The 21,681-nt window shown below is 35.3% G+C and overlaps 1 protein-coding gene across 1 annotated transcript in view; it reads right to left on the bottom strand.

Moving 5' to 3' along the window:
• Positions 1 to 236: 236 nt before the first annotated feature.
• KCND2 (potassium voltage-gated channel subfamily D member 2) overlaps positions 237 to 21,681 on the bottom strand; it is a 489,044-nt gene continuing 467,599 nt past the window's right edge. Inside the window, exons 2-6 of the mRNA XM_032761558.2 lie at positions 17,502 to 17,664; positions 8,981 to 9,076; positions 8,013 to 8,105; positions 4,606 to 4,853; positions 237 to 2,964 (exon numbers count right to left, since the gene is read on the bottom strand). Coding sequence (XP_032617449.1) covers positions 2,787 to 2,964; positions 4,606 to 4,853; positions 8,013 to 8,105; positions 8,981 to 9,076; positions 17,502 to 17,664 — 778 coding nt within the window. The 3' untranslated portion in view covers positions 237 to 2,786. The remainder of the gene's footprint in view (positions 2,965 to 4,605; positions 4,854 to 8,012; positions 8,106 to 8,980; positions 9,077 to 17,501; positions 17,665 to 21,681) is intronic.

The following is a 21,681-nucleotide window of genomic DNA, read 5'->3' as shown; positions in this document are numbered from 1 at the left end:
CCCGGGTGACAAAGCGAGACTCCGTCTCAAAAAAAAAAAAAAAAAAAAAAAGAAGTATATAAGGTTCAGGGACTGGCTTTCCTTAATTGATACTTTCTTTTCTGTTAAAGTCTCTGCCTTAATTCCCATTACTGGCAAAAGCTACGGTCTCCACCCATTCAGATGAGATTTAAGCATTACTTTCAATTGCTGTGTCCTTTGAGTTGTATGTCTCACAAGGTCCTCCCACATGTGTATTATGAGTGTGGCATATCCTAATTTCGGGAAAGGAATGAAATATAAGAAAATAGGGCAACAGTCAACATTTTGTCCTGTTCAAGCATGCACATGTTTTATTTAAGTATTCTCCAAAGGTCTATTTTTTTCCAGCATAATGCAGATATTATGCTATCCTTTGAAATAAGATATATGAATTTCAAACAAAATTGTCAAAAACAATGACCTTAGTTACTCCATATGGTACACAGAAATAATTACATTTCACTTACAATACAGATGCACTTAACACAGTCATCAATAGTCATTCACCACCAACACAGTACATTTTTAAATCACCTAAAACATCAAAAAGTTTTTTTCTTTTCCAAAAGCCTAATAAAATTAATAATTTTGGGTAAGTGACAAATCAAAAGAGGAGGCAGAATTGTCAGTTGAAATAACCTAACTGCATTTTCTTTTATGCAATATTAAGAACATGAAAATAGAACTTCTTGTTGGGAATCAAAAGACATAGTAATTCTGATTTTTTAGTTTTCTTAGTCTATTTTTAGAAAGTTTTCAATAAATGCCATCAGATAAGTTTCACTAGACATTGCTCTAGAAGCATAAACTGACATGAGGCAGGTGTTAATATAATTGTTAATATTTGTACTGCTGGAAGATTAGTAACTTTTTAAAAGATGTACTAGGAATGAAGCCAGTTCTTCCCAAGAGATAGTTGAGTTTATCTTACTTTCACTCAGCAAATGTTTATTAAGATCTAATATGTGCATAGCACTGTTCTAGAAGCTATTCTAGAGATGGGAAGCAAGAATTTCTGACTTTACTTGAAAATGGTTGGATTAATCCCTTTTATGATTAAATATGATAAGCATTTAAAAATCTCATCTCTAATAGAGGGATAATTATTAACTCTTTCCATGTACAGAAGCTAAGCTTTATTCCTTACAGTGGTGGCTTGGAATGAATAAAAACTTTGCATTTGACATTAAACTTTTTTACACTGTCATGTGCAGACATGTCTGCTGAAATATTTTAAGGGTGAAAAGTTGTAAAAACTTTTCACTTAAATGTACAGAGATCAACTTTGCATCATCAAACTCCTGTTCTCCTGATTTACTGGAGAAAATTGTACCTTGCAATACACAGGAACCTTTCTGAGATAAATTTGTGCTGCCTTCCTGAATGGCGTAGAAAGCATGCTTTCATCAAATATTGCTAAATAAAGCACTCCAGTTTATCTCTACATTTCAATCCACATTAGTTATTCTCAAAATGTATTCAAGATCTAAAGCAAAATAAATAATACATCAAGTAAGATTCTGAGATGACTGATCCTGTGATATTAGTCCCAGTCAATTCTGTTCATAAAATACATGGTGATATATCCAGTATCTGGGCTTTTCCATAAACAACAAAGACGTTAGAGATAATTTATATGGGTCAACTCCTTTTTTTCTAGTTTTTGACAAGGGGATTGATGACAATCTACTTACAAGATAATTTTTTTTGGAAATACAAAAGTAGGAAAGTCACTTAAACTACAGTAAACATTAGTCTTGTTGTTGATGATAAACCCAATAGAGAGGTGCTATAGAAATACAAGAACAGATAATGCACTGTGTCACAGGAATACAGTGGACCAAAGAATATTACTGAAAAACATTTATGGCACAATAGTTTTGGATTAAAAAGTTACCTAAAACCTGGCCACACCAGAAGTTTTTCTACGAACGTGGCTCTTACCGTATCTATAAAGATCTGGAAAGTACAACAACAAAAAAATCCTGATTCCTGATACAACAGTTGTACAACGAATTATTGCAGTTGTAACAGTATCTAGGTGCAAAGTTAAACAATAATGAATACTGAACTATCTGAACACTTTAGATTTACTAATGAGCATCCCCATGAGAAATACTGCAGGTCTAAAAGGAGTTTATTTGCACAGCCCACCATGGAACATGAACACTCAGCTTGTTGTAAGTGCACAGAAATTACCCCTTTCTACAATTATAGTTTATCATGCCTATTCTGAAGACAACATAAGGAAACTGAGATCACTGCTTCAAAGAATTCTAGCATGCATTATGATGGTTTCCTTCAGTCAATACAAATATGTTGTGTGAGTTTTTTTCATATGTCATAATCTTCATCATAGCCAATGTTCATGGTTTTAACAGGAAAAAATTTTATCAAAATGTTTTCCATATGTTTTTTTTGTTTTGCATTCAACTGGAACATTATGTTCAAAGATTTATTGTATTTATTTTATTAAAAAAGAGTTCTGATCATAAGAAGCATCAATAGGCGGCATTTCATTGTGCTCATTCACAAAGTCAAAGGGCCACAGAATATTACTCTGTATAACAGGTCAAACTGTCTAGAAATGCCATTTGGTGGTTTTATTCATATCCTTAAGATTGGAAGCTTTTTTTTTGTTTCACTACCAACCTTCTTCCTTTGCTGCCTTAATCTGCAGAATATTTATTGTTTCTTCTTTCTTCTACGTTGAGATTCTTTTCACAGCCAGGGCTCGGATTCTCTTAGACCTTATTCCAATTGTCTTACAAAGCAGAAACTCTGACAATATTTCCTCCTGAGTACTCAGGAGATTCTGGCCTATCGTCTCCTTCTGGTGTGGTTACCGGAGGTGTTGGGATGCTTATTATTGCTGTAGTCACATAAGGTTGTTCACAGTTTAGTTTAACACACTCTTCCATTTTGGCATTTAAACTGGATCGGCTGATAGAAAAAAAAATATTTAAGAAAGTAAGTTGTTTACTTAAATTTTTTTTTCATACAACTGAAGAATATATGTTGTAATACTTATAAAAATATTTTAATTGTCTAAGAAAAGTTATTATAATTAAAAATATCAAACACCAAATCTTAATCTATGTTAAAGATGAACATAGTCAGTAATTAACATTAAATAAATTTCTAAAAGACAGTTTGACTTGGTTCCATCAAGTATTTATCAAACTAAATGTATTATTAAAACAATGTAAGAAAGAGCATCAAGTAAGATTTGGACAGCCTGGGCTGAGCAAAGTAGTTTTATTTAAGACAGACCTCTGAGAGGTTTGAGAAACCACTATGAAAGAGCCATATCACATTGATTTCTTAATTCTTTTGACCACAAAATATTTTCATTTTCATGTCTTTTTGGGATATATAATGCCTTCAAATCTCTCAACTTAATGATGATCACATATTACAAAAATCAAAAAATTTATCTATTACTATCTAATACTTCAAGGTTTTCCCAAATGGTATTCTTGGATGAATTGTATACTCTATGTGGGGAAGGGAATAAAAGGTAAATGAGAGAGAAGGATATACACATAAGCTTGAAACTAATTATTTTATTTTCATGGAAAACATAATTAAGATGTTTATGTCCTAAGCTTTTCTTGCTAGATACTTTTCCATTGTCGACTTCATTTTATAAAGCTAAAATATCTTGAAGATAGAAGTCTTATGGCTCCTAATTTTAATTTTCTAGTCCCAGAGACATCCAATTTATGTAAATCAACGTCACCTGAATTCAGAATCGCATCCAGATTTCAACAACGACTTCTGAATGTCAACAAAGAAGAGGACTGAATTTATAGACTCTCACTCTAACAATATATGCTGTTCAATTTGAAAACGGAATAAAATTATTTTGGCAGAAACTGATTTTTAATGACATGTATTGTTTAAATGTACAACTTTTTATTTTTACACATTTGTGGTAAAAACAGTGAATAAGGAAAAGCAAAGGAAAAATATTAGTATGGAAGTTTTACTTAACTTGTTCATAAACTAACCAGAGGCAAACAATTTTAGTATTTCACTTATTTTTTGTATTATGTTGATTTTGTGTTTGATATGGTCAAAAATACCTTTCTGATCAGAATTATATATCGATAAAAATGATTTGTGTAGGCAAAGTTTCACTTTTACTGTTACAGAGAGTGTGTTTGTATGTTTTTACGTGCTGTTAAATAATTTTTAGCCATGTTGATCTCAATTTCATTTGAGTCTTTTAGTAGCGTCCACCATCATTTCAGGCTATTGAATATGTAAGAGTCTCCTGAGTATAAAAGTCCTTGCCCAAATAAGAAAAGGTTGTGGAGCAGAAGAGAGTAAAACACACTTGTGTGCACCCAATCATCTTTTCTTCTTTCGACTCTTTTAATACTGATATAACCACTACTTTTAACCCTTAATGAATATGCAAGTAGAACCATTTGCCTACTTGTTACACTACCATTTTTGTCTCTTCCTGTACCATAGGAGCTAGGGATTTAGATGCCACATAAGTGACAACATGAGTGCAGAAGACACACCCTGGGAATCAGCACAGGTGTGTAGACAACACAGATTAATCTCAGGTACCTGTTAGATAGAGGCGTTCTCTCCACACATCTGATCTGAATCGTGCTGAGTTCTTGTACACTACCTTGATGGCTTCCTGATACGTTGGCATTTGGGATGCGAAAAGTTTTTTTGTGTCGTCGTGAACAGCAGGTGCTGGTGACTCCTTGTTGTGAAGACAGTGAGGGACTGTGACTTGAAGGACGATTAACAGTTGCAACTTCCATGCAGCTTTCCTCAAAGACTTGTTCATCCACAAACTCATGATTCTGTTCCACAGTTGCAAGTAAATGAAGAAACAGAGAAGCACATTTTTAAAAATGAAATACATAGCTTTATTTTTAAAGCTCAAATATGCCCAAGTATAGTTAGACTTGATACAATGGTTAAATAAAACCATTTTCATAAAGATTGACATCAAAACCACTTCTTTTTGGCATTTATGTGGAAATAGCTCTGTGGTTAAACCTAGAGATTGACATCTGTAGGCTGATTTAGTGTCCCTTTATAGACTAACTTTATCTTGAAATATCATTTATTTATTTAAACACAAAATCTGGAAGGTATAAGCTAGGGAAAAAAAAACCTAAAAAATGCATATAGATAAAACCCACAGGGAAGTTCCCTGTGACTTTATTTTTTAAAAAGGTTGAAGTTATGGAAAAGAGATTATTTTAATAGGATGCCCCAAGTTAGATTGTCTGTTATATATTAGCAAATATTTTCACATGGGATTGAAAACATTTCTAAATTAGAAAATGAGACCCCTCAGACACTATCTATTTCTTTATATGTTCCTCTAAAAATGCCCAGTACAGAAAAATATGACTTATTAGTTATATAAGTAAAATATAATTGTCTGCCGAATGTGTCACTTTGTGTTCGACCCAGAAGGGATTAGCATTGAACTTTTGTGGCCTTTTTTGTAATCTTCGTGATATATCACTGGCATCACTGGCTGTACTCATGATCTCTGTATGCATTTGGGGTTTTTCCGTCACTATTTCCTAACTTCCAGACCAGTAGCAAATAGTAATAGGCATCATTTCACATATATTTTATAGAAACATGGTATCAATTTTGCTTTTAAAATGTTTAACAAAAAACCTCCTGAAATGCCTATGGAATAATTTCACCTCAGAAATATAATGGAAAACATTTTTGGTCTGAACTACTAGAGAATGACCTCAATAATTATTTTGTTTCTCTTTGCGTGGGTGGGGATAGTCTTATAATGGAAGGCTTTGCACATACCAAATTCCACTTAACCATCTCTCATCCTAAAATATTAGTAAAACAATTGAAGCAAGACACTGGCTAATAAGAAATAGATTATGTTTTAGCTACTCGTTTTGTCATTTCTTTGCTGAGACAAGCATTTTGAAATAAATGAAATTTAACATTCTACTCTTTAAAGTCTAGATAATAATATAATCAGACAAGACAGAATTTCATGTTAAATATTAAATTTTAAAGAAAAAATGGTGCACAAAAGATTCACAATCTGTTTCCTTCGCTTACAATGCATGGTTTCACATACCTAAGTTATAACGCATGAGATTCTAATTTATCTCATCAGTGATTGAAAGTGTAGGAGTCATTCTGTTATTAGTTACTACGTACTTTTATAGGTAGCACAATTTATATTAGTTGGTGTTAAGTGATTTTTGACTTTAAAAAAAGCCCTCAAAAAAGGAAAATACAGGGAACAAAAAAGATAGGAATAAAAATATTTTATTTATTTATTTATTTATTTATTTATTTATTGAGACAGAGTCTGGCTCTTGTTGCCCAGGCTGGAGTGCAGCGACACTATCTTAGCTCACTGCATCCTCCGCCTCCCGGGTTCAAGCAATTCTCCTGCCTCAGCCTCCCGAGTAGCTGAGAATACAGGGTCCCGCCACCACGTCTGGCTAAGTTTTCTGTATTTTTAGTAGAGACGAGGTTTCACCATGTTGGTCAGGCTGGCCTTGAACTCCTGACCTCAGTTGAACCACCCACCTTGGCCTCCCAAAGTGATGGGATTACAGGAGTGAGCCACTGTGCCCAGCCAACATTTTATTATTAATGTATCATTTAACTTTCAAATTTATCCTACTAGGTTATAGACCTGTGCATATCTTTATTTAAAAATGCAAGTATAATCATGTTACTACCTTCTTTAAAACACTTAAATAATTTCCACGAACTAAAGATCAAAATTGTCCACATGCCTGCAAAGCCTAACATTATCTGGACACTGCCTTTCCCTTCACCTCCTCTTTTGCCATGCTACACTCTCTCCTTCTGACCACCCTCAAATCCTTTCACTTCCTCCTAGGCTGAGTTCTTTTCTTCTTCAGGTATTTATATCACCTGTTAGCCCCTTCATTGCTCTGCCTAGCTAACTCCTAGTCACCCTGCAGGTCTCCACTCAAGTTCCTCCAGGAAGCCTTGCCTGACCTGTCCCCTCATGGCTCTGCCCTCTTGACTCTCTTGACTGTGGCACCGTTGTTGCTTTCCATGTTCGCTGCTCTTTTCCAGTAACAGCCCTGTCTGGGGTTTTGTTTTATAAACGGAGGCTAAATGGCGGCAGAGGCCACACCTCATTTCATGGCGTTTCTTGGGTCTGGCTCGCTCTTGGGCACATAGTAGGCAAGTAGTAAATATTTGCTGAATGACTCTATTGGTAAATAAGTACGTGCACAGGCAATACTTTGGAACTGAGAATACAAATCATGTGTCACCCGAGAGTGAGTGAGCTGACATGATTCAAATATGGTGAAGATTTTGTTCTTCTCTGTGATCATCATAGATTGTGGCTCCTATTTACAAACTGGTGAAGAAATTGGTAGATTTGCCAATGAGGAGGTCCAAATGAGAGCTCGTAAGTGGAGAAATACAGACTCACTCCTTAGCACCCAAGGGCATACCAGTGATTACATGAGTCATTTTTCTAATGAGAATAGTTTCTATTATCTATCTCTATTCATTATGGTTGTGAATGAAACAAATGCTTATATTCCATTGTTCTCTGTTTTTTGTTATTGCTATTGCTATTCTCTTGATCTAGATGCTAGGGACCCTCGAGCACCATTAATTTTTTTCTGTCTAATCAGCATTTTAAGAATCACAGAAAATGATATTGTGTAGGATTTACTATTGGAAGACCACTCTTCATCTGCATTAATCGACTTCTCAGACTAGAGTTAAGATAGCGGCTAAGAATAAAACATTCTAAATAAGTTTCAAAAATACTTTCCAAATTGAAATGTCATTACAGTCTTTCAAAATAATTTCAAATATTGTGGGGTTTTGGTTTGTTTGTTTTTTAGCATGTTTTCCAGTAATGCAGACACTGAAATCACACTCGGAAGCATTAAGTATGCACAAAAGCAAATGGAATTACTGTCAGAGAGCAGGGGAAGGCAGTCATGCTGTCTCCTTACCGTGGTTTTTTCCAGGCAGTGAAGCAGGTGGTGGTGCTGGGTTTCAAAGCTGGAGCTGGATTTGCTAACAAAAGCCTGCTCATCCTCTGAGGACTGTTAACAAAGAGAAGACAGAAGAGCTTTCTATTTTATTTGCAAACAACTCGAACCTCGGCTACACATTTCCACAGAGAGATCTGCTCTATTAACTGGCAATGTTTTATTTTTTTTAACTAGAAAGGAACAAATGTGCAATTCCTGTTAAGTTGGATGATCGGCATTTACAATTTCATCAAATGAATGGTCTGGTCTTTTAGACATGCCTCCTTGAATTGAAATTTTAAATCTCTTTTACTCATTCAACTAGCAACTATGTTTGTAAGATGGGAATCTGTTATGTTTTGATGATCAAATTTAACCCAGTGCTTAGAAAATTTTGAAACCATGATCATGTGCACATAAATAAAAACTATTTTGTAAGTAAAGACTGAAATCCTAAATATTAAAGGAAAATTCTGGGGTAAAAATAAATTTTCTCAAATTGTAGTTTATGCCATATGATCTTCCTAATGCTGAATGGTATTCCCTCTTCGTTATGAAGTAAAACAAGATATCATGTTAGCCACCCACCCCAACCCCCGACCCAAATGAACGTTAAGGAAGATAAATTTGAAATAAAAAAGAATTAGGCATTTGAATTATTAAGCATTTTCTTTACCTTTGCCTAATAAGAGACAGTGTAGAAATATTGCCCAATGATGAATAGGCATCATGATTCACTGGCAGTATTTCATAGTGCAGTTTCTAACCTTCTACATCCAACAGGGATGTATAGGGTGAAGTTATAAAAAAAAAAAAAAACAAAAAAACTTTTTTTGTTTGGATAGCCATTGTCATAATTAGCCATAATAAAATTATATGGAAGTAGGACTAAATCAATATTAAACCAAGAAATTGAACATTAAAAAAAGAGATGTGCTTGATTGTACCTGCAGCTGATTACTGAGTAAACCATTCCGCTTGCTCTGCATGTAAGCATTTGCGCTTCCAGTTTTGGCTGCCCGGATCCTGGCCAGTCTAGCTTTCTATAGGAGAAGAAAAATAAATATCTCACTAACATTTATAAATTATTTCCTTAAAACAGTGAATGAACTCTTGTATAATCCTATTGTCAGCCTACATATTTTTAAAAGTAAGCCAGCTTTTCAAATGCAACTATTGAAAATTACTTCTCTACCTTTTTAAGTGCTTTATTTCAGTTAATATTTATCAGTAAAATCAATGAACTACCTTGGAGCTGGCTTATGCCTTTAAAAATTATAATTAAGTCTTTACAGTAAGATCAAGTTATCTCATTATTATTTCTTTCAATTCTGTCAAAATAAAAATAGCCGTATTGCTTTACTTATATTTTCATTTATCCCGATCTGAGTAACTTAATGAAATGAAGACCGGTAGCTCAGGAAACCAGCTGCCAACTCCTTTTCGTTTAAACTAATGTCCTTAAAAAAATTAGTAACTAAGTATCAAGAACTGATTGCCTTCCTTCCTTCCTTTTTTTTTTAAGAACCATTATTCATCTATATCTGCATCCTCCAATATAAAATTATATTTTTGCAATTATCCTTTAAATTAGCCAAGGTAGATCCCATGCCAAACAACATGGGTTCTCTCTCTAAACAAACAAACAAACAAACAAAAACAACTCTGAATTTATCTACTTTGTCTACCGGCACAGGCCCACACAACCGTGTGTGCATCTGATTTGTATTTCACTCTTGAACTGGCTGAAATGAAGAACATAGTAAGCCTATCCAGAGAGATTTAAAGATCGTTTTTCATTTTTAAAGCATTTTGTGTGTGTGCATCTGTAGAGAATATCCTTCAATGTAGAGGGTTTAGGTGGCCAGTTCAATTGTTCCTTTAAGTTACAGTGAGATCCCTAAAGTGTAAGTATTAAGGATCTGGCTGTGTAGCCAGGTTTCTGATATTCCATTCTACTTTCTAACTGCTGTTGTTGATGTGCATTTAGACCGTCATGGAAAGAGTCTCATTTTCCCTTCCTTGAGAGCACTATTTTGGTGACCATTCTATTTGTATTACATGTAGCTAGCAAGTGTATGAAAGACAGAGACTGGGATGGCTTAGATAAGTTTCTTGTAAGCTTATCTCACAAAACTTCTCCTTTTTCCCTTCTAAACAACCTAGAAAAATACTATCTTTAGTCTCAAGTCCTGGAATGCTCTTTTTAATAAAAATTTTTAAATTATCTAGATTTTTTTAATGAAAAATAAATATATACATATGACACAATTTTTAATACTACAGAAGTGCATGCAAACAACTGTCTCTGACCTTGGAGCCATCCCACTCCTAGGCTTCAGAATCAATCACTGGTAATATTTCTAGAGAGTCCTGTGAGAAATTTTCTAAGCATAAAAGAGCAAGTAGATTACTTAACAATCTTTTCACTTGCTAAGAAAAATGTATATACACATACATTTTTACTCCAGAGAATACTCCTCACACTCTTCTGCGTTTAGTTGTGTTTTTTAATTACATCTCGGAACTCCTTCCATATATACATGTAAAGATCCACCTCATTTTTTATGAATGTATAATACACCATGGTATAAACAAATATTTATTTACCAGGCCAACTGCCAATTAATTTTTAAAGCATCTTTGGCAACTATAAGCAAGGCTGCTTGCTTTGAATATGATGATGAGCTTATCTACAAGACATATTTCTGAAAGCAAAATTATTCCTGGACCAAAAGGGAGTGCACGTGTGTGTGTGCGTGTGTGTGTTTCTTTTGTTAAGTCTTACCAAATTTCCCTTCAAAGTTATTGTACCAAGATGCCTTTCACACATATCATTTGAGAGTAGCACTGAGATGTCGGAAGCTCTCAAAATCGCATTAAGATATCAGCTGTCTTTAACTCCACCCCTCCTCCCTTCCTTCCTAAATTTATTCTTCCTGTGTGCTAATCCCAGGTTAAAATAATATACTTTGTACAAAGCCCATATTTATAAATGATGAGAAAATTAGACAAATTTCATTCTTTGTTGGAAACATAATGTTTAGATCACTCAAAGTACTGACACAATAGTAGAGAATGAAATTGGAAGGTAGAAAAATTTTAACTTCAAAAGCTGGGCTGCAGTTTCAGGATTTCAGACCAGACTCAGTGAAACAGTAGCAAGTGACAAGGACATTTGGAAACGACTCAGAATTAGCTTAATAATTCAGAAATAAGCAATTTACATATTGGTTTCCAAAAAGGGATTATTGTTGAAATTTCAGTCTTAAAATTGCTTTAGTATCCTGGAACATTCATTGCCTTTCTACTCCCGATTCCCAACTCCTCCCTTCCTCCTTTCATTCTGTAAGTATTCAGCAGCAGCATTGGGTAAAACTGTTTTATTAGGAAAACATATACATTAACCAAAAATACTGTCCAGCAAGATAAAATGACATATATTTCTCATCATATAATGGAAAGCCTATATATGGTGGCAAACACTACTGCAGAAGTAGTTCTAAGCTTAGGGAAAAAGAAGAAGTTGCTTTAGAGACAGACTATCCATTTTTGCTAAGTCATGCAGTGTGTTAGAAAAAGAACTTCCCATCTCAGTTTCAATCATGGCTTTTCTTTGACCTGGCTACAATTCCATAGGAGTTAATTGGTTTAATTGGTCTTGTGGAGCACCACAACAAATGCCTGTTGAATGCTAGCCTTTACGACTTGTGATTACCTCTTTGGTTCCAGCAGGTAATTGAGGGAAATTATTTTACAAAGATATTTTAGGAAATCATTTTACTTCTGACCCACTCAGTGTGACAATCTTGGCAGCGCCGATTATGTAATTGGGAGGTTAAAAGAAAGCCATCTGCTGGTGAAAAGAAATGTATTCCTTTCAGTCTCTTACCCCCGACCCTTTTAGGACATACAACTTCTGGCATGGCAAAGTACCAGCAAATAATATGGAAGTTAGAGAAAAGTTTCAGTAAGTACTTTATCTTAGCTGTATGAAAAGTAGGAGACTTCTTAAATTTTAATTAAAGCAAGGTTTACATTTTCAGTGTAAAAAAAAGCTTTATAGTTATTTTCAAACAATTTATTTGCCTTAAATGGTGATGGTGTTTGGAAAAAAGTTGTCTGTCTCATAAACATATTCTTACTATGCATCCCGATTATTCATAGCTGCAGTTTTTGTCTAATCATCTAATCTTAGCAGGATTTCTCAAAATTGGTTCCAAGGAGTTCGTAAGTGTAGTAAGTAAAATCTAAATCAAACAGATGAAGCAAATGACTGGTTCTGTGGTCAAGAAAAGGCTGGGAAATGCTGAGGTGTTAAACAGGTTTCTTTGCTCTTGGGTTCCTCACACCATATGACATTGTGGATGATCACTGTGAGAACAGGGATACATAATCCGCAAATTTCCTCAAACCAATTTGACATAGAAATCTTGTACTGTGAAGTACTCACAGGCTAGAATGCAGAGGAACACAATGGGTTTTATCAAGTAGATTGTTTTTTGATTATGCCAAGTGACATCAACTTTACAGTGTATGTTGTGGAACAGAGGGTGGAAGTCAATCTGAAAAGGATCCATAAGCCAAACACCACTGGGACATTGATTTCCTTAAATGGTCATACCTCATTGATTTCCTTAAATGAGGTATGAGGTAGATTAAAGGAAGTTATTGGGCCATCTTGTTAACAAATCACAAAATGTTTTGAAAAATAAGGTATCCTAGGCAGCCTTAAAGGTGAGGTAAAGAAGGTGTTTCTCTTTGGTAATTCCTTATTCCTCAAATACCTGCCTCCACACTCCCTGTAACATGCATTCTGGAAATTTTGCTTACAGTTGTTTCTCTCATTTAGGGGTTAGTAAAATGCCTCAGTTGGAGGTAGCATAGTAAACTTTGTCACCTTTTAGAAGTTTAAGGCATTTATTGGAATCTTTTCACTTGCTAAGAAAAATAACCGTGCTAGAAATGAGACAAGTTAGTACCAAACTACAATAAAAAGAGAAGAAAGAAGTCAGTGGCAGACAGTGCAATATTCCTAGGTCCAGAACTTGGTTAATCCTGGAGATGGTAGGGCTAAGCAGAAAAAGGGCTGGGATTTGGGTCAGTGGAAGAGGCTAAGCAACGAGAGGTCTACAAGAGGATTCCATGTTGGAATCGGTGAGAACTGAAAGAGGATATAGGAGGGCATCTCAGACCAAATTCTTAGGTGGAATTAGAAGCTGGGTAATTTTGTTTTTAATAGTAGATAACCTAAGAGATTATTCTCAGGTTCTAGCAAGCAGTTATTTCTTGCTTTTTCATTATTCTACTTAAAAAAATATTTGATTTGGACATTGCTGAATGTACTAGGCAATGGTTCTCAAAATGTGGTCTCCCAAACAGCAATATCAGCATCATCTGGGAATTTATTAGCAAAATCTCAGGTTCTAACCCAAAACTACAGAGTCTGATGTTTTGGGAGTAGGGCTCAACAATCTGTTTTTTTTTTTTTTTTTTTGTGGAAGCTTTCCAGATGATTCTAATGAATCTAAAGTTTGAAAACCACCCTAGCAGGGTGTGATAAATGGCAGACTACCTATGGGTAGTATCTTTATAAGTCAATGTGAAATTTAAAAATATTACACTATACGTTGGCTCATTGATTCTAAACTTCTCACTGCATTTAGAGTTATCTATAGGAATATCCTAAAATATTCATAGTTCAAATAATACTAGAATTTTTTTGCCTTGGACTTTAATCACTAGGTTTGTGAGCGTGAGCGAGTTATCTGTAAAATGGAAATAGTATACTTCCTCTGCAAGTTGGTTGTGAATATTACAAAAAAACAGATATAAAACACCTGGGACATTCTAGAAACTAGTGAGGGTTTTTGTTGTTGCAATTAGTATTATTAAATTATAACTATAATTACTATGATTATTATATGATAATTACTCACAGGTTAGCCTGTGAGTATGCAGATGATTAGGTGATGTGATCCATATATTAAAAGAGCTGCTTCAAAATGTCAACCTGCCACTTGTCAGTGCATTAATCTAGCTTTATTTTGGCTAATACAGTCTACTCAGTAAATACTTACAGAATAACTACGAGAATCAATAAATCTATTAAAATATAATTACCAATGGTGGGAGTAGAGGAGAGGTGTCACGGTTTAGGCCTATACCCACCAGCATGTCAGTATTTAGTTAAGACTTTATCAAGGATTGATAGAAATGGGGTAAACGATGTATTCCCTGTAAATGGCAGGAGTGGGTAGCAAAAGTAGGAAGAGTACTTGCAAATGGAAGAACCTAGAAGAAGGAAAGTTATTTCTGATGGTGATGATAGGAATTTTCTAAAATTAATATAGTGTCTATTTCATGTTTTTGCTTGGTCTTCGTGGGGCAATTGAATGAAACACCAAAATTATGGTCTAAAAAACCATTTTGTAATATTACTTTTATTAGTCAGTTGGGACTGATGTTTTTACTGAATTGAATGCTTGCTTGACTGAATTAGCTGGTCATTTTTGCATAACTTTAATATTTGGCACACAGCCCAGTCCCAGATAAATAAACTGTCTTAGCCTAATGGGCGTTTGTTCTGCTTTTTTTCCCCCCAATCTCTTGGGAAGGAAAATAGAAAATATCCCTTGGTAACTTATTTAGTGCATATCCACTGTTCTTTGTTAGAAGATTATGTTCAGTTTATTGGTCTCAGTCCGCATACTGGACATATTATACTTGGTTATTATATTTGACTTCATTAATCCAATTTTTTCAGTAGTAAAACTCTGTAAAATTCATTGCATTATGGCAGAAACTAAAAATATAGCAAATATTTTAAAGATACCAAAAAGCACTCATAAAATATACTTTTCAATTAGTGTACTTTTAGAATGTCACATTATTTACTTTTGATTTCTAAATGTATTTTAGTATTTAATATTTAGTAGACCAAAAGGCTTCTAAAATATTCTAAGGTTTTCTTTATTGATTTCTTTGTTGCAGATGACAAACTCCGAAGAAATACAGGTGTTTGGGAAATTGGTTTATCAGAAATTTAGATTTGTGCTTTCCATAGTTTTTGTACAGTTGTCTCTTATACTAAAGGAGAAATTTCTAGAATGGAGAAAGATGGGTGGTTGAAAATTACACTTTTGGTAGGATCCTGTTATTTTAGACAACACGCATTTGTACTCAGTAGAGGGACTGTACTGTATGGGCAGCGTCACGATTGTGGTGCTTGAAGGTCCCCGGTGGGGTCAGTTGTGGCTGAAATCCCTTTACCTCTGCTTGCCAAGGGTATGTATTCCCTACATAAGACTACAACTGTCCAGAGGGTGCCTTTTTCTACTCATCCCTATTCATTAGATGATCAGTTCTCTATATCCACGTTGACTGGACTATTTCTAACTCTTCTCTGTAATAATTAAAGGCTAGGTAGGCATTTGTCCAAAAATGAAGGGTTCCATAAAGCAAGTAACTACAGGGCTTGAAAAAGTGATTCTTTGCTAAAGGAAGAAGATCTTTGATGGTGGGCACAAATTAGTTCTCTGGACAAATATGCTGTGTGGCCACACTGATTAACTAGAACTTTCCAAAGACTTACTTTATGAGATTGTATACTTTACTTAAGAGGCTGACATTGTTCATATGCGTGCTTAAGATCCCGTTCTGGAATTACCTACAAAGCCAGTGAATAACTACACCAAAGTCTCTCATCATATTTTGCAGTTATAACACATCACCCAGGTTGTGCATCCACTTTAGTCATGATTATGAATGGTTTTGGATATTTTTTTTTAAATGAGTCTATCCTTAAAGGACAAAAATATAATGACCATGAAGAACACTGGAACTACAGTGCCATAAGCCCAAAGGAAACTACAAAAGAGATTTCCAAGATTATTTCTAAGCAACAAGGGTCCTGCCTCTCAAGGTGACTATTTTGACAAAGACTGGGGAAGGGAAGTATACTAACATTTACATGGCTTTTCTGAGAGGCACCTTATCATAGTGTTTGTGTATATGAACCTGGGAGCCAGACTGGCTTGGAAGGAATGGTGGATCTCCAACTTAACAGGTATGTGACCTTACAGTTGCTTAATTTGGGGGGTACTTGAGGATTCTCATCTATAAAATGAGGCTAATAATGGTAACTAACGCTAGAGTTTTTGTGAAGGTTGTATGTGTTGACTCAAGTTTAGCCTAAAGTTGCCTCCTTACATATTTTAAATTTAGCCTAAAGGTTTCTCTATGCATGGTGAACTGTAACTCATATGGAGCAGTAAACAGACTGTAACCCACTCTTGTGCCAACCACTGAGTTTTGGCCAATCAAAGGGGGCCAACTGTTCAAACTGTGTTCAAATAAGGCAAACGCTGAGCTATAATCAGTACAACTGTTTCTGTACCTCACTTTTGTTTTCTGTATGTCACTTTCCTTTTACTGCCTGTAAATCTTTTTCTACCATGTGGCTGTGCTGGAGTTTCTGAGCTTACTCTGGCTTGAAAGGCTGCCCAATTCATGAATTGTTCTTTGCTCAATTAAACATTTCAATTTAATTTGGCTAAGGTTTGTCTTTTAACATATGAATTCTTTTGTGAAAAACATTAGGCTAATGTCTGACACATATAAACCATCAGTAAACATTAAATATTGATAATATGATGTGTTTATAAATTTATATATACTTGTATATAATCTTAATCTTCTTATTTATTATTTTCCCCATTTTATAGTTGAGTGCACACTATGCTTATTCTTAGAGGGATTAATTACCTGGCATGAAGTTCAAACAAACAGTAAGCTGCTGGGACGAGAATAAAGTTCAGCTACAGATGATCAGATTACTTCCTGTGTCAACTATGTAAAATATCTGAGACACATTTTGGTGCCCTTTAATAACCCTCATCTACTGGAACCAGCTTGACCCTTGATAGATAGAGACTCCATGAATCAGATCTAGAAATCTGATTTTAATAAAATTTGCCAAGAATCTGTTTCTTATTTTGCTACTGTCATTAGTGCTGTTCCTCAAATATTTCTTATTTTCTGCTTCTGGCCCCATAGCAGAATTGTATTTTCCTGCCCACTTCGAAATTAGACATTGCTGTGTGATTTGCTTTGGTTAATGCAATAGACAAGAAAGTGACTCAAACCACTTCCAGGAGGGGCATTAGGAAGCAGTGTGTGATTCATCATGCCCTTTACTCCTGCTGGAGTGACTGCAGAAGTACACTGTCAAGATGGACTCTCTATTCTCTGGACAAGTAATGGACTTGTAGCATGATTCAGAAATATTGCTTATTGTTTTAAGTCACTGAGATGTTACGTTTCTTTTTAGTGTAGAATAACCTACTTGGTCCTGATTGATGCAACTACTGACCAATCCAGAGCACTGAATAACCATTAAGAAATTTTAAAGCTCATTATAAAAAGTAGGAAGTGTTAAACCATGGTTGCACAGAGTTGAATACGCACCTTTTGTGCCCTTCGTTTGTCTGCTCGTTGATTCTGGTGGTAGATGCGACTGAAGTTGGATACAATCACCGGAACGGGTAGAGCAATGACCAAGACCCCACTCAGCGAACAGATAGAACCAAAAATCTTCCCTGCTATGGTTTTTGGCACCATGTCACCATACCTGGGTTAAATAAAAAAATATATATATTGTTTTAAGTCACAGAAAGACATTTCTACCTGAAACTAAGAATTTTTTCCTTTAAGTGAAATGATTTTTTGGACATATCTATTTCTGCTTCGTGACTATAATATACATGGCTCAGACTTTAATGTCAGAAATTATAATTATCTGAATATAAAAATTACCTTTCAAACTTGTAGAAAGTGATTCTAATATTTAGGAATCTTTTTGACTGGAAAATATTTTAAGTCAGATGATGTAATGAGAGCTCTTCAATTTTTCCTTTATACGCTGTGACACAGTTCTTTACATTTATTTAGTACTCAATAATTCTATGCTGAAATTTATAGTCTGGATAACACAATTTTCCACTTAGTTTTTTCAACATTCAATTGGTTATGAAACTTAAGTAGAAAAAGTAGCACATCACATTCCTTTCACCAGATGTCATTATTTAAAAAATAAACTTTTCAAGGTCCCCATTAACCTTCACTTGTGAAATCTAATGGCCATTTCTCCATAAAAATCTAACTCAATCTCTCATTTGTAGCTTATTAGTTGACTATCCTCTCCCTGAAAGACTCCTTTTATTCTTGGCTTTAGTATTAGAAAATATTCTTATTTTCCCTCCTATCTCATTGGCTACCACTTCTCCATCTTTTTTTCTGCCTCCTTTCCCCTTATCTGATTTCTAAACCTTAGAGTACTTTAGGTCTCAGTCTTCAGTCCTCTTATCTTCTCCATATAAACCCACTTCCTATGTGACTTTGTCCAATCTCATAGCTTAAAACTATCTCTATGCAGCTTATGCTTTTGATTTATATTGACAGCCATGATGTCTCTTCTGAAAATCAGATTCATATCTTGAGTGGTCTGGTCTGATTATTTCTACTCCTGGATGCCTAAGAGCTCATTAAAATTTAAATTAACCAAAATGGAACTGTTATTTCCCTAGCTTCCTCTTCCTCTCTCAAATCTTTTCCTCCCACAATTCTGCCACCTATAATTAAACAGAACCACCACCATGCAGTTGTTCATACCAAAATTTGAAGAGCCATCGCCCTAATTGCCACTATCAACATTTCATCTCTTAGCTGGTCTTGTTGTCTCTGGGCAAACCAAATTGTATCCCATTCAAGTCTCGTTATGACAATAAACCAAACCATGGTCATTTCTTGCCAGAGCCATAGATATAGCTTCTTACCTGACTCTGTTTTCTACATTTACCACTTTACAATTCATGCCGACATAGCAGCCAGAACTTTGGTTTTAAAAATGGAGATTAGACTACTGCTATGTTGCTTAAACCCTGAAATGGACTTGAAACTGAAATAAATCCAAACTCCTCAGTTTTTCCTCCAAGGGCCTACCTCATTTAGTTCCTGCCTGTATTTTACACCACCTTGCATGAAGCTCACTGGCCTCTGGCCACACTGGCCATCTGGCCTTCTGTTTTGTGTGCAGCCCCCAGATGGTGATTATTCAGGGTGCCATTTAAATGTCTGCATCCAAGTGATTTTCTGGCCACCTAATTCACAGTAGTCTTATTCTCTTCCCTAATCATTCTCTATAACATTTCCTCATTTGATTATCTTCAGAGTACTTATTAACAAGTAACATTTTCTTATTTATTGATTTATTTTTTCACTCCTCATCCACCCTACTGACATTAGAATGTAAACTTGCTAAAGCAGGAGCTGTTCTACTTTGTGTTTCATGAGCATAAGGCCAGCTCCTACTACATATTAGTTGAATGAATACATTTTCTCTTCTTTACTGATGGAGACTTTGTCTAAGAGTGCACTCCTGGGGCGGGGGACAAGGAGGAGTTCTTTCCATCTTACTATTGCAGAAGTTACCCAGCTGTGTCTGAGCTCCAACTACTCCATGCTCACTCTGGGGCTTTGGAGAGCTCAATGCTCAGAGAGTGTAGTCCTGAGAGACAGGGCTCAAAGGAACTCACATACTAGAATCCATACTCAAGGGAGTTTAGGAGGACTTGGGGTTATATTGTATCTTGAGAGATAGCCTAGGCAATAGTCACTCTAACATTGTTTTGTGGGAAAACATATGTGTGTCAATATGGAGATGGAGAGGAATTGGCTGAAGGAAAATTGTTGAGAGAGACAGAAGGTGATACTATCCAGTACCACATTTAGTGACCCTATTCTGAGCTCTGGTTCTTTGCTTTGAAGATCCAGATACTCATTCCTGTTGATGTTTGTGGGCGATCAGTAGTTGAGCTAATTTAACATAGCTGAAGTTCCCACAAGGCTTTGGCACCAGAATAACAGTATTAATTTATAGTACAAAAATAATAACCTAAGAACCACAATGCTGTGTTCATATAAAACATGATCTCCTTCTATCTGGGAAGCTAAATTATAATCTAAAGGTTATGTTAGTGAAGAAACAGTGAAAGCTAAAGGAATTTAGAAGATGATTTTTAAAAGTCTTGGGGATATTCTTACTGTAGAGGTATGTCAGTGGGATTGGAAGGTCAACTCCTTTTTATACAATTCTGTGTACATATGAGCCAAATTATGTATCTGGCACAGTTCACACTGAATGTCCGGTCATATTTTATACACAATGTTTCTCCCCTTCGCATTTATTATGCAGTAGGCCCCAGAGAAGGCACACACACAGACACACTCACATGCACGCGCACGCACACACACACAAATGGCTTTTAAAAAAGGGATTTGATTTTTAATAAAAATTATTTATAACGGCTAAAGAATACAAGGACTGAGTCCATATAACTAAAGTAAGCCTTTTAAAATATAAATATATAAACTAGCTAAGTGAATCCATCATATAGTTTCTCTTGCCCTTGAAAGAGTTTTAAAAATCATTATTTATTCTTTACTTTTTGTATTCTAGGTTCACTATGGCATAGGATAGGCAAGCTCAGCATACTTGCAATTATTAGAGAAAATTACGAAAAGTAAGGAGATACACCAGTTTGTTGAAAGGCAGCAAATTCACAGTCTAGATTCATAAGGGAAAAGAGGTTGCAGATACATAAGAGAAGCTTCATGTCATAAAGCTATGCTAATCTACATCAAATAAAATATTTATTTTTTAGCTCTACCATCTTTGTTTTATAATTCAACATTCTTTCACAACTGAGAAAGCACAGGTGAGTATTTGCAAGGACTGGGCAGGACTACAATGATTATGGTGAGAAGAGGAAGGGGGCACAAAGTGTTCATCAATGGGTACATCTTCTCTTATGTTTATACTCTTGGGTAGAGACACATAGTTTCCCCACGTTATAGCCAGTTAGGATGGTCTCCAAGGCTCTGCCGTTGTGAGAGAAAGCAGAGGAGATGGTAAGAGAATACAAGGAAGTAGAACAGGCAGGGGTGCTAAGACAGTCCAGGCTGTCCTGCAGTGTCTCATGTAAGGACAGCCTGAGCCCTTGGCTGGTTCCCATGGAACACCAGCTGCCTGCTTCCTCATACTCCTTGGTACGATTTACATTACTCTTTCTATCCTTCTCCCTGCTCCCTTTACCAGTTTAAAGTTGACTGCTGTTGATATTTGTAATATTTTAAGCATATCTCACTATTTGAATATGTTGGAGAAGAGCAAAAAATATAGTATGACTCATGTCTGTTTTTACATTACTCATTTTGTCTCTCTTCTCATTTAGTAGTGACCTGGAGAAATGGAAATGGGTAATTTTTATCTGCAAACTTGTAATTGAGCATAGAATCTGCTAGGGATAGGATATATCTCATTGGGAAAACCAGCTGCTTTTCTTTGCTTAACAAAAGATCTTCTAACTGGTATTCAAACTCATAGCAAGAAGCAAAACAGCATTATACACCTCAGGAATCACATCTCTCTGAAATTCCGTGGAGGAAAGGCTTAGAATAGAAAGCTTATATTGAGAAGTGACACTTAAACCGTGGTGAAACGATCATTGAAAGTTTAAGTGTTTCTAAAATACTGCCACCTTTTCATGATTATTTATATCCTAGGCAACTTGGTTTCCTGTTGGTACTT

Source organism: Hylobates moloch, unplaced genomic scaffold, assembly GCF_009828535.3.
Source record: "Hylobates moloch isolate HMO894 unplaced genomic scaffold, HMol_V3 SCAFFOLD_1, whole genome shotgun sequence".
Classification (NCBI taxonomy): Eukaryota; Metazoa; Chordata; class Mammalia; order Primates; family Hylobatidae; genus Hylobates; species Hylobates moloch.
The sequence above is the reverse complement of the archived record's forward strand: the minus strand, read 5'-3'. Positions and strand labels throughout refer to the sequence as shown.